This window comes from Parambassis ranga, chromosome 3 (genome assembly GCF_900634625.1).
Source record: "Parambassis ranga chromosome 3, fParRan2.1, whole genome shotgun sequence".
Taxonomy (NCBI): Eukaryota; Metazoa; Chordata; class Actinopteri; family Ambassidae; genus Parambassis; species Parambassis ranga.
In genome coordinates this window covers 5,977,806-5,992,326 of record NC_041024.1, presented here as the reverse complement: position 1 = coordinate 5,992,326, position 14,521 = coordinate 5,977,806, and the positions used below count along the sequence as shown (strand labels likewise).

Sequence of the window (14,521 nt, the reverse complement as noted above, 5' to 3'; positions counted from 1 at the left end):
TAGTGTTTTATAGCTTCCACAGATGATTCATATTCTTCGTTTTAATGCAAAACTGCCGAACTAATTGGTTGCTATCGGATTGTAAAGATAAGTTACACTAATTTAACAAAAAGTGCATCAGAATGAAATCTCCTACCCTACCTTTAAGGGTGTCCACATGTGATGCTGTGTGTTTATGTCCTGAAACCTATATGTTAGTACTATAAAGATTATTTTTTATTTTCTAACTTCATTCCTTATGTCTTCATTGTCTGCTTTGCTGGCCAGCTGACAGCAGAGGGAGAGAGAGCCACAAGAATGATGCATCAGAAAAAAGGTATGTGGTCACATTTTCATCCACAGCTACAGTATGTGGCATCCACCGACACTCAACCGCCAAGTTCTCATTTATAGTAATGAGCAATTCCCCCATTACCCCAGCTCTCTCTCTCTCTCTGTGTGTTTCCTTTTTTACCCTTTGCGTGCCCCCCCCCCTTTTCGGATCCTCTAACACTAGCTCACCGCATGATTTCCCCTCACAGAAATTGTTGCTCTAGTGGAACATTTAATGCACAGGGGCTCAGATTTCGGCTTCCCCAGTGCACAGGACAGTGTTCCAGCCAGCCACAGTCTGCACACAGACCACTTCCTCTATCTGAGTGAAGAAGAAGATCAGGAGAAGGCCCATGTAGAAGCAACCAAAGCAGCCAATAGAGGTCTATAGTATAGATATCTATCACAGATAGATATCAGAGAAGCCAAAATTCTTACACGTGTGTGTGTGTGTGTGTGTGTGTGTGTTTCCGGTCTTGCCCTCTTTAAGTCATTTTCCACCAGTTTTTAATCCATCCTAGTCTCCTCTAGATACATTTCTTTTCCCAGAGCTTTTCATTTGCTCTATTTTTCACCTGCTGGTCATTGGGGCAGATTTACAGAGTTCTCTGATGGGGAAAAAAAGCTCCCCATCCCTCTTAGCCATTCTTCGGCCCTGATTCATGTCAGTGTCATGGAGAGATGCTTCTCAGTGTTTGCAGTTATGAGGCATAAATAATTTTAGGTGTTGTATAACTTCTGTTCCTACTCTTTAAACGGCCTTGGTAACTCTGTTGGTGAGTTATAGATGGATTTATAAAAGCAATACATGACGCAATTAAGATGTTTTAAGGAGGGGAGCTACAGTATATCAGGGATTTAGCATCGCTCCCATGTAGAAAAAGACCCAAACGCAGTAACCAGATGCTCATATACATTCTTTCTACATTTCTCGCTTTCTTTGTCATTCTGTATCTGCCCTCTTTCCCCTCTCATTCACCACCACACTCAGAGTCTGGAAAACAACACGATCACATTAAGTCAATGACAGCAGTACAAAGGCTTAACATGTGGTAGCAGTTAAGCAGACCTTTGCAATTCAGTAGACCTAAAATAAAGAAAAAAATGACTGGAAATGGTACACAGCTTCTTGTCAAATATGGATACAACAGAAGAAAGAGATACCTTTGGTTCCCTGCACTCTGCCAGGGTCTGATATAAATGTTCCTCCATGATATTGCATTAGAAGAGACAGAAAACGCCACACAACTCCAGTTTACTCATTTTATCTTTACAATAAAGGCAAAGTTGCTTGTAAAATTCAGTAAGCAAGGGGAAAACACATTCAGAACTTATAATTCCCTCCGGATCATTCACTGAACTGAGTCAGTTTGGCAGACACTGCACATTTAAATATTCCTTTGGTCAGCTCTGTCCCCACCAATGAATCTGAAGCGTTTTATGTTCATTTGGTTTCCATTTGGAGCCAAGCTGAAGCATACCAGTCTGCCAGTTGACATATTTCTGACTTCTCTTTATGTTTGTTGGCTCTGCTGTGCCATAAAGGTGCTACTCTATATATGATGCTGTTGTTGTTGAGATGGTAGTATAACAAAGAACAGAGGTGGTGTGGATGTGGCTGTGTGGTCTACTTATCTCAAAAGCTGCGAGGACAGAGAGGCTAGCCTTCTAGTCCAATGCTAAGTCCAACACTCTTTCTTCAATTAGTGCAGCTCACATCATTGCTTACACAGCTTGTTGGCCAGCCTGAAGTTTTCACTCTCGGGCTTAGCACTAACAGGCTATGGCTTATCATAAAAGCAGTGGAATGCTATTGAACCTTCTGCAGAAGTCTGCATCTCTTCCAGCGAATCAGTAAAAGTGAAAACAAAGACTCTTGAGTCATGTTTGCCTACACTAGAGGGTCAGAAAGTCGGGTCAGTTACTTGAAAGCTCAAAAACAGACACAGACTTACTTGCTGGGTGGTTCTTGAATCAAAAATGCTCCTGTGATCTTTATAACTGAGGCTTTTACTACAATGTTGTAAATTAGTGTCTGTTCTTCGACTCCTTCTGCTTCCTGGTCTATTGTTGCATTATTTACATCTGCCAAACCTGAATCCTAACTGCCGGGGATTGATTGCATCCCAACTTTGCTCTTGATTGTGTTTGATTGAGCTGGTAATCAAACTTGGATCGCATGCACGGTCTGATTAGCACCAGCCGCCTGAAACCAGTGGCATATTTCTACCACATGGAACAAGTGACACAGTGTGTTGTTCAGTCTGTGTGTTTGCCTTGATTCATCATGACATAAAGCAATTTAGATGCAATTTCCATGCAACAGAGGTATTGGATCATATTAAGAACTCAAGGGAAGCCTCAAGCATGTCACAGAGATATTACCTAATCACAGTCTGACTCCAGGCACTGTACTCTCCTTGAATATATTATTTTGTGTACTTTTATGTGTTCACATGGGGGAATATAAGCATACATTTTTCAAAATGTAAGTTCCTTCTATACAGGCAAAAAAGAAATGCATGCAATCAGCCAACAGTTGGTGTGTGTTTGGTTATCCCTCTAATGCTTCATTTTGTAGCTGCTAATAGCACACGTGCATACTCACATCTGTGTGGAAACAGCTGGTGTTTGGAACAAGTATTTGAGGCTGTGTGAGAAAGAAAATACAAGCTAATTAGTAGAAAGGCCTGTATGTTTGAAGACCAAAAACAATAATCTAATTGACTGAATCTGTGTGTTCCTGCCTGGAGTTCTCTGATCAGACAAACTTACTGAGAGACTGCAAATCATGAGAGAAGTGGTATTCTCATCACTATCTGAGGAGTAATGATATAAAAGCAGAAGACATGTTTGTAACCAGAAGTCTTCAGGTACAGAATTGACTTGGTGCTCATAAACTGTGTAATTGCACTGGGAGTTTCAGCTGTCGACATTCACGGGGGGCATATTTCCCTCTGCCTGACAGAGGAAAGACGCTCAGCATGCAGGGACCCTGTGCAGCTCCGGACCATTGCTCCAGGGATGGTGCCGTCGTCTTACAGTAAATCTCAGAACTGTAGGGGTCGTTTGACGTCTGAGTTGGTATTTCCAGCTAAACATCTCATTCCTGGACACCAGCTGTTTAGCAAAGTAAAAATGAGGCACCAGCCAGCTATATATCTTGGTGGTTTTTGGTATGGGTAGCTGTGCTGAGCGTTTTCAGCGGCTCCTTTTTCAGACTTTCTTGAGGAACGTATCCTGCTCAGGATCATTATATCTTTATTTTTATGTGTCTGGTATAATTTGCGAGGCTGCGGTGTTCCTGTGAGGCTTTACTTTGTACATAAAGACCCTAAATATCATAAATAAACCATGTACAAACCTGACTAGTGTAATAGTAAGCATAGCCATAAAGGTGCCATATTACATAAAGTAGAATATTATACTGGAATACAGTTATAAAAGAAGTTAAACCAAACAATTTGAAGGAAAATGTCAAAGTGATTTAGTAGCAGTTACTCTTCTGTCATCACATGAAATTTTAAACAGCAAACCCATTATCTTTGTGCAAAAACTGATGTTGATTTGTTCTTAAACAAGGAGCTACAGACAAGACAGCTTCTTGTGGAACTTATTACCCATCAGTGTGTCCTCTTTGGGAGACCACACATACCAATACTACATTACAATCCCTAAGAGTGTCTGCAATCAGTGTTTCCTTCCAACACCCCACCATGCTTGCCTAGAAATGATTTACAGTGTCGATGACGGTACATAGACTGCAAATTAGTGACCTAATACTTTTCTTGGTAAAAATGGGAAGTCCTTAGAAAAGTTTGGAAAGGGCAGGCGCAGAAAATCATCGACAGAAGATTGGATGAAGCATTTTTTGTGTCTCTGCCTGTATCATCATAGTTTCTAGCCGTTGTCACCACAGACCGTCATCATATATAAAATACACCATATCTGCCTGTAGTGAGTAGTGAGTGGTTTAGCTTAAATTACACTGTGTAAGCTGCACCCAGTGGTGGTAGTAAAACTATTCATATTTACATTTTAAATTTCCTCCCAGCATCAAGGGCTCTCTACAGTGGGGTGGGTTGACCTAAGGCCAGGGGCCCTTGTGGTGAGAGGCCAGCATCAGAGCCCCAATTCCATTCCCAGTGGCATAAACCACAAATGCGAATCTGACCTTATGTTAGCTGCTGTTCTAGACATGCTTTCTTTCCCAGAAATTGCACAGCTATAAAATATATTGAATATTAATATAGGTATTGTTCCATTTTCCAGAGTTTTGTCAGCTCACAGAATGCTCTGGCTGAAGTTGCTGGCTGCAATATTTTGTGTAAATTCTGTATACCTTCGTAGGTTTCTTCTCATGGACAGGTAGTACTCTAAAGCCTCTACAGCTAAAGCCTCTGCAGCTAATGCTCACATATGCAACCAGTCTTGGCAGATGTATTTAAATGCAATGTACAGCACAAACCGTGACTGAATTAGAGCCTGTGTAGGGCAGACACCTTCCCATTGCCAAATTAAATAGTTTGATGAAAAACACAAACACAGTTAGGGGAAACTGAATCTGTCTTCTCCCGAACAAATGATCTGCCAAGCTTAGTACAATAATAAACTGAAGGTTTAAACTCTCATTGGAACAGTAGCTGCCAGGGTGTAAAACAACAAGAATGCCATCACACATAGACTTTCCCTTTGGAAACACCCGTGTGTTGCATTAGCTGCTGATGTGTTGTCAGAAGGATTGCGTTTTAAAAAGTCTGTGAGCAGGGCTTAACTGGGTGTTTGAGTGGTCAACCTGCAACAGATAATTGCGTATAAGCTTCATGAAACCTAATAATTACAAGCAGAAAATTGTAGACAGTTAGGTTTTCCATTGAGATCCAGGAGGAGAAAAAAGCCGGGTACAGTTTTTCCATCTGTCTCACGATGAAAGTTAATCCAAGTGCAATGAAACAGGAGTGTGTGTTTTCTCACAATGAAGACGTGACGGAGGCAAAGGTTTATGTTAGGCCACAAGACAGTATGACCTAAGTCTCTGCATGAGTTGTGAGTTGCTTGATTGGATATAGGATTGTGGTGAATAACCGTAATTCTTTGTGTGTGTCTCCCCTGGAAAGTCAAACTATAAGGATGTGGCTTGTATCAGAGAGAGACTGTATGCTGTATGCCTGTGACTGTGCCTCACTTATGACTATATTGTTTCCATTATTAGGAAAAAAATCCTTACTGACATTTGCACATTACTGCGTCTATGAAAGTAACTTCATATGTGCAGGGAAGCTTAGCGTTTAAGCTGGGTGTCGAGAGACAAGGCTCTGCCCTGAATCTGAATGTGTGAGCTTTGTGGCGTTCCATTGTCGTCCATCTTGTGGCGTGTGGCTTTAGTTTCCACATTAGTCTATTTCCCACTATTGCTACTGGCACAAGTCGACCTGCACAAAGCTCTGCCAGGGATCTGGAAAAGTTAGCATGACTCACTCGAGCTCAGACAGAAACATTTACTTCTCTCATTCTCTGTATGTGGCTCTTTAATATGTTCATTTTTACTATACAGAATATTGTCTTTTTCCATTTATATTTAGCTATTAATGAGCTTGTATCAGTGACCAAAAAATAAGTAGTAGTCAAACAGCACGCTGTGGGGGCATGTGTCAAGTTTGTTGAAAAACGATTTCTTTAAATGCTGTGATGATTCTAATAGAGTTTCCACTCAAACTCGTAGATTTAAACCTATTAAGTGGTTAATAACACAGTGCTGTTTTGTTCTACAGCTGTATGTATTGTCAACAAGACGAGTACTGTGGGGCCATTTTGGCTTTGGTATCCATAGATATCAAGTTCAAAAAAGTCTGTTCCAACATGTCCAGAGTCACTACATTAGCCTCCAGAAAAGCACCACCAAGTTCTTGATGGTGAATAATGAAGGCAGGGAAGTTAAAGGTGCACTTACTGTTTTATTTTTTAACTCTATATTAAGTTGACAAACGTGACTACAACAAAAACTTTATAGGTACCGGTATCTGTAGCACTTTGTTATTAGCTACTAATAGTCTGCTTTGGTTTCCATTAGCAAACTGTCTCGGTCCGGAAGTTTTCTTTTCCTTCACTGCCTGCAGTGGCTGTCTACAGTGATTGAAGACTGGTGCATTTTCTCAGTAAATGTGGATTCCATGAAACCAAAAAAGAGGCTAAAAAGCTAAAGGATAGGGTTTAGGAGGAATCTGATTTATCGAGTTATTCAAGTCTTTTACTGTGTAGCACAGTCGTTTTACTTATTAATGATCACCTTGGTCAAGAAAATGCTAATGTCAAGATGTCATCTTTGTAAAAATTAAATCACAGCAGTTGCCATAACGAGCTAATATTATACTTTGTCCTGCCACAAAGATGCCATCGTTACTATCACTACACAAAAGCAGACTGTTATGAGGATGCAGTATTTTGGCTGACCTGGTATGCACTGTTTATTGGCTATGTAGCTTGTTAAGGTTGCAACACATCGTCATGAAAAAGAACGCCACATAAGGCAAAATAGGACAGCCACAAAACGTAAAGTCTAAGGACGCAGGTGTTGGACAGTGGGGAGTACATGCAACGTGATGGACTTGCATTCAGTATTCTTAAGTTAGAGCCCCCCGCCCCCCCCCCCCCCCCCCCCCCCCCCCCACGCCGCCAACACCACAAGCTGTTTTGTTTTCAATCGCAGCTGGATTTAGGCATTAAAAACAGGGTAAGGGGTTAAATAAAGATCATCTTTAAACACATGAATCCATAACATTAAACACATTTTAAAAGTCTATGCCCCCATGAACACATAGAGAAATACGCATGCATGTTCCGCCGGCTGACATATTTCCCTTCCTTTCTTTCTTGATGAAAATGATTAAAGTGACATCGACTCTGACTTCATAAAAAAACCCATATATATATAGAGAAAAGAATTAGTAAATGAATCATGGGGTACAGAACATTTACTTAGATCCTGCTATTTTTCAGCCTGCCCTGCTTATTCAGCCCCAAATTAACAGAAGCTCAGTTTATAACTCTGTATTTCCGATTTGGCTTTCCCAAACACACCACAGTTACTTGCACATAATAATATGTGGGATGCATTACATCTTTCCACTTCAGCTTAGGTCTATGCAGACAGTCTTTGAAGCTTCAAACCATAGATATCAGGTTGAGTTTAAATGTATGATGGGCTGTTTATTCTGAATGCCATCTTTAGAAAACATCCACAGTCCTTACAGTATATAGAAGCACCAAAGCTATGGTTTGTTTCAGTTTATCACACACAGAAAGAGGTCCCCACTATGTTTATTTCCTCATCACATTATATAATCTTGATTACATGTGGAGTACACACATAACTTTCCTACAACAGAGGTATCATCTGAAGCCACATGCATCCCCATGACACACAGTCAAGACACACTGTGGGCCCAAAAAGGAATAAAAAAAAAAAAAAAAAACACAGTCTGCATTCTGGCGGCATCAAAACCACTGAATTTCTTCCAGGCTGCATTCTGTCATTCAAGTTCCCCTCATCCAGATCGGCTCATATTGCTTTGATTTGTATTGCTTCATCACTGGTCGACCACCTCCTTCCATTGCTGAAAGATGATTTAACATATTTGAGACCTGACTTTAATACTTTAACCATAATTAATGGAAGAAGGATACAATTTGACACTATGTATTCTTTAACTATAAGTCAGTATGTTAACATTTGCAACAGTTCATAAGGAAACTACAAATTGACTCAGTTCCATCTGGTGCAACTTAAATTTTGCCCTCAACAATATTTTAAAAGTAAAAAACTCACTCTGTATACTCAACACTTTCATCTGAAAACTGGAGCTACTGGTTCACTGCCCCATGTTTACAGTTATTTCTCTGGTATACCACCAAGGGAGGCCAGTGGCGCTGATGTTGAATTTCTCTTTCATAAGCATTTATTTGAATATATTTTATTATGACAACACTGGGCCTGGTTTTATATTGAATAACGATCCTTCTGTATCTTCATTTTTATGTTAAGTTAATGGAAACACACTACTTAGACCTCACAAATGCTAAGAAAGCCTAACCTGTAATTTTAAACTGACAATCCATCTCTGTGGATCATGGATGGAGTCTTGTTTGGTTCATGTATGCTGCAGCCCGTAGTGCTTGACAGAGAACACTTTCTCCAGGTTAATGGTTTATGCAGGGCTACTTGCTGGAACTGAACAGTAATCTCTCCCAGTCGTCCTCACAGCAAATGATACGGGCCAAAAAACAAGCTGCTTGAACTGCAGCATGTTTCGAAAAGTTCCTTGGAGGACTTTTGAGTGAGTGCTCCATGGCCTGAAAAACATTCATTGTTTCATTCTGCTCCTGCCTTTCTTGGCTGTGATTTATGGAAAGTAACATCTCCACGGGCAATAACACTCAGCATATACAGCTGAATGTTTTAAGAACCAGTTCCAAGAAATATCTGAGGTAGTAAAAGAGACAACCGGACATGGGACTGTGGTCATATGGAACTTAGAGTATCAGTAGAAGGTGGAGGCTTCACACCCAGAGTTCAGTTTTTTGAGTCACTACATGAACAGTTAGTCTTATTGTCTTGTTTCTTTAGATCCCATTCACATTGGGGAAGCCCAATGTGACATGAGAGTTCATAATAACAAGCCTTTGTACCTGTCCAACTTTGAAATCAAAGCCTTCAGTATTAAATTATTGGCCGGATGCTGTAAACACGGACATTTATGCAGCTGATGCTTTGTTTGTTTTTACTTTGTCTACTTTTGGGATTTGAAACAATTGATTTCTGACAGCGGAAGGAAATTTCAGAAGATGCAAAGATTGCAGTAGTACATCTGTCAGCCTGGGTGATGATTTTTTTCTGCCCCCTTGTGAATCACAATCAATTAATTTAGCTTTAAAGCGTTGCCAACTGGCATATAAAATGCTTGCATTTCAGTAAAAAAAAGGTTATGTCCCAGCCTGTCAAAATGTAACCTCCTGGGCATTTTTCCTCAGTAATAAAAACATTTCCAGAAACACTGAATCAAATTTGAAGACGTTTGTGAAAATATTCATATTTGAATTGGACGAGCCCTTGAAAAATCTGCCTCATTCAACTTTGACCTCGGCTGCTGAGCTAATGTTTAAGCGCTGGTGTCTCAGACAGGAGCGGTTCAGTTGAACCAAAGCCCCAGAAAGCAGCCTTGGAGGTCTCAAATCTGACAACATTATGATAAGTGATAGATACTGGGTCTCAACACGAGGCAAGCAGCTGGCCTGAATTCAGATGAGGGCTGGCTATTTGCTTCTTTAGGTCTGATCCCACTGGACTTGTCCCATTCTAGCCTGAGGAGACAGCCATATATCGCACACAAACAGATAATCCAGGGGTGATTGTGGTAATTGCTTGCAGTTGTGGTGTGGTGTTAAAGAGGGCCGTGAAAATGTGCCGCTCCTGTTCTGTATGGATTTCAGGCTGCACTGCACAGTGGGACTCTGTATGGCTCATATGGTCTGGAGGAGGGCTATAGACTAGGTTTTCAAAACCTAGTTTTTCACACTCCGTTTGTTCGCTTCTCATCCCCTTAACCTCAGTCCCGTACTTATAGACAGAAAGTCAAATATCTACATGGCAATTTTGGTTAGCAGCAAGGCATTTGGGAGAATTGCTCACCACCCCCCTTGGTCTTGAAACCCTGACAAAACCAGTCTATCTCCTTATACGGCACTGGCACACTGCCTCCATTCAGAGCACAGGACCTTAATCTTAATTGCAGGTTGCTCGCCAATCTGTCATACGTCTTACAAGCTGACAGTGGGAGATTCTTGAGCCATGAGTTTATACCCACAATACTGAATTCAAAAATCTTGTTATGAAACTTTTCATGTTTATGGAGAACATTTTATGTCATAATGACTGCCAAACCCCTATAAATGTTTGATTTCCCCTTCAATTTGGGAAGGTTTTCTTTCCATCAAGTTTGATGGGCAGCCTTTTAAAATGTTCCTTTGTTGCATTGTCTTGTTAGTCTGCCTAAGGAAATTACTGCACGCTCTTGATGTAACCTGGTATACTCCGCAGACGAATGTCAGCAGGAAGCACAACTTAATGTCATTGTCATGGGGACGGTTTTATAGTCTTAGACAGTGAAAAGTCCTAACCACCTAATCCAGACATCATGTGTACTATACCTGACCCTGGAGTATCACTTACTTTTCACCCAGTACAGTAGTAGCCGAGATGCATATCAGCACTGCTGTGTGGACACAGAGTTCACATACGCAGTGGGCACGGGGCTTAATTTCCTGACTTGAAAGAAGAAACAAGGGGGCCAACAGTCTACTGAGGAGAAGCGATGAAGGAGCACTAAATCCAATGAGCTTTTAAGCACCCTTAATTCCTTTTTTTTTTCTTCTGTTTTTTCAAGGCTTGGTTATCCTAAGTGGTTTCAGCGAACACACTGGCTTGATTTGTGTGATGTGTGGTTGCTCTGTGATGAAAAGCAAAAAGGACCGTTGTTGCACACTAAGAGGAAGTGTCTGTTTGAGCCAAAGATGTATATTTTTCAGTTGACAGATTCTCGGATAGACAGCTGTTCAGAGGATAGATATCAGATCTGGAAGTGTTGGACTGGCTCCATGATGAGTTTTACAGATGTCTCACAGTCAGTCGCATGGGCTGTCTGAGCGCCTGTCCCATCAGGGGAGTGTATGTGAGGTAGTTGTTGAATGATGTGCAGGACACCTAAGTTTGAAGGCTTGTTTTTAATACTCCGTATATATGTCCCTCACTCATCACTTTATCACAGTCTCATCTCTGGACTCCTTTGATAATCTGTAGTCAGAGTCTGTGACTTTAAAATCAACACATGCTCACATAAAAATGACAGATGATTGCTAGGCTATAGTATGTGAAAAGACCAGATCTCTGTGTCCAATGTTGGTACATTACTTTGACTTTAGTTTCCAGTTTGTTGGCCTGGTTTAAGCATCAAAACTACTTGGATAGACTTAAACTGGGCTCCCACCGAGCTGTGCCATGTTTTTGTTATGTTAGTTCTGCAACTTCAGGTCCCACCAGGAACATTTTAGAAGCCGAGTGCTTCCAATCACTGGGTTGCCAAACCATTGAGTTCATGTTAAAAAACAATGATGTAATGTAATTGCTAGACTGCAATCATTATGTTTAAAATATGCTATCAAGAACTTATCAAAAGGGAAACTGGAGCATTGCTCCTTTACACCTTTAGATCACATATGTTGTATTTTAATACAGCTGAATCCCCAATAAAGCCTTTCTCATTTATAAATGATTTAGTTTCTTAACAAACCAGTAAAGCTTTACCTGCTTTTCAGCCTAGTTTCCACTTAATCAAGTCAATCTGTTCTGAATTCTGCCTCAAAGTGTTTAAAGTGCATGTACAGGTTTCTGTAGTGTAGTGGTTATCACGTTCGCCTCACACGCGAAAGGTCCCCGGTTCGAAACCGGGCAGAAACATCTGAGTATTTTGTTAATTTCTCCCAAGGGGGGGGACTAATAAAGGATTATCGTATCTTTTCCTAGGGTGCATATTGCCCAGGCGGTATTTTCAACCCCCATAAATTGACCTAAAGAGCCTCTGTGGAGTAAATTCACAACTAAACACAGGGTATCACAGTTTTTAACCTAAAAAAGTGAAAATCTTCTTGAGTAGTGGGATGAATTGGTTGAGAGTGTATGCGTAATATTAGACCACACAGAGCTGGTGACTGTTTTCTGTGTGATTCCCTTGCTCTCTTTCCCACATTTGCTGTCACTCTCTCTTCACTGTCACTTTATAATAAAGACAGAAAACCAAACCAAATATTTTTCTCAACTCCCACCTTGCGTTATATATTACAGTCTCTGCATAGCTACATTAAAAAAACAGGTGCTGATCTACTTTATTCCTAAAACAAATCTACAATCGCTGTCACTATAAAAACATTTTCCAAACCAAAGTGAAAATACTGCAGATGTAGAAGAGAAGATGTTCATTTATGTGACATGTGGTGGCTAAGTAGTAAAGTGCAGATCTACCAGGTGACCACAAATTGATTTCAGCAGAGCTAATGTACACAAACTATGTCTTATTACGTAAATGGGATCATTATACATTCTGTAGTTCGAACTGGATGGTTCAATGCGAGGAGATGAGGTAACATAGAAACCCCACATTTGCGTTCCACTGTTAATTCACTGGTTAGTTTGTGGTTGTGCCATGATGATCACATTTGTGGTGCACAGTTGGAGTCTAAAAGAAGACTATTTAGGTTTGGTGGGAATGGTGGTGCTACTTATCTACTGTTTTCTTAGATTAACTATTAGACATTTAAAAAATGTGCTTATTTCTATTAAAGTAGTTCACTTTTTAATTAATTGTTAATTTTTGTATATTGAAAACAGACATTTTGATTGACACCTTAACAGCTCACTGCATTCTCTTTAAAAGTTCATCACCATAAATACCCAGCACCAGAGCGTTCACTGCTGAAAACTTTTCCTCAAGTCACTTGGGAGTGTTTGGTTGAATGAGTGTGTGACAGGCAGAGTGTTCCAGCCCGCTGTGTCAGAATGGACCTCCTTCTCCTCCCATAATCCCCTCCTACTTTTCCAAGATATAGGCAGTGCTTTAACTCTGGCTTTGAGTCAATAAGAGTGGGATCTTTAACTGTGCTGGCCATTGGGTCTCTGCGCCTCAGCCCACCACATACACATACATATACACACACATACACACACACACGCTCACAGCCGTCATCACTCATACACACCATCACATGCTCACTTGCACCGGCAAACATATGGAGTACTACTGGTTTCTCCTGCTCTGGATCTGCAGTCAGCAGTTAGGTGAGGGAGAGTTCTTTATATATACATGGTGTGTCTTATTGTTTATGTCTGCATATGTGTTTGCATCCTGTATAAATCTTTTTTTTCCCTCATAGTTATGTAGCGTATTGATGGCACTCTAATTGGTACTTTGAGTTGCTCCAGCAGCAACTGGAAACTTTGAGACTGTTTTAAAAAGCTTCGCTCGTTCACTGTTTTGTGTTCAGTTTGCCAGTACCGAAATATCTATAGCAAAAGAATGTCTGTTTCTGTGATGATATCATAACCTGACAGCTTGACTCCATACTGTGGTAAAAGACAAAAAACTGTACTGTAGAATATGCATTGTCCCACTTATGGTCTGCAGAGCTGCTCTATACATCTCATTGGAAGCAGACATGCTCTCTCAAATGAAAGTTGATGCTATCTTTTGACAGTCAAGTTTCCAGCGACGTGAGAGTTTTTGGTGCGCAGCCAGTAATGTGGTCAATTAACAGTGAAATCTCTATTACAGTATCTAGAAGAAAGGGCACGGTGAATAAAAGGGATCAAAGGAATGTATGTGTATCTCTTTTCAAAGTCAAGCATTTAACATGAGTCTCATAAAGTTATATAAAGCTGCCACAAGTTAGAGTAAAGCTAATTAAATCCACTCAACTGAGTCAGTGTTACTCAGCTCAGTGTACTGTGAACTGCAGCTAAACCATTTAAACATACTGTATGTTCTGTGCATTCTGTTACCATAGCTCTACATTACGTGTGTGAACCTTGTCTGTATCATAAAGAAGATGTTAAAAATTTAGTAAATGTTACAGACTGAGAAGTGAAAGAGAGGAAATCTCTTTTGTAAATATTTGGTTTGTTTTTGGAATTTGTTGGAACAAAGTTTTGGATTGATGCCACAGTGAGGGAGACACTGACCTTGGAGCTGGAGACTGGAGAAAGACTCGATGCTGGTTGTGGTAGAAGATTGTTTTGGAAAGCATGTAAGAAGCAGTCTTAGTCTGCTTCTTGTGACCTCCAGAGACTTTTGGATGAGCCCCTCCAAATACCTTGGAGTAGGGCCATCGCATATCGATGTATTCGAGACATCTGAGATAAAACAGTCCAGCCTCAATCTGGCCTCTCCATGCAGGGATGACAAAGCTGTCATACAGAGCTCCCACTGTGACTTTCACATTAACGCACAATGTGAAGAGTGCACTCCAAGTTATGAATGATCAGCTGACTTACTAAATAAAAAGTACTGAAGGGCAACCAGAATGCATGTATGCTCAATTATGGCATGAGATCAGTGTGTCCGATTCTGACAGGATTAAATAAACAGACTATAAGACTAAGACTATA

At 40.6% G+C, this 14,521-nt stretch overlaps 1 protein-coding gene and 1 non-coding gene across 3 annotated transcripts in view; both read left to right on the top strand.

Moving 5' to 3' along the window:
• Window positions 1-14,521, top strand: part of itga11a (integrin, alpha 11a) — a 50,560-nt gene that overhangs the window by 1,003 nt on the left and 35,036 nt on the right. The window contains exon 2 of one of the 2 annotated variants that reach the window (XM_028401399.1): window positions 268-316. In XM_028401399.1, coding sequence (XP_028257200.1) covers window positions 298-316 — 19 coding nt within the window. In that variant the 5' untranslated portion in view covers window positions 268-297. Of the gene's footprint in view, window positions 1-267; window positions 317-13,008; window positions 13,196-14,521 lie in introns of those variants that run through there. The other variant, XM_028401398.1, reaches the window with a different exon arrangement.
• On the top strand, window positions 11,749-11,821 carry trnav-cac (transfer RNA valine (anticodon CAC)). Its single transcript has one exon. It is a non-coding gene; the product is annotated as a tRNA-Val (tRNA).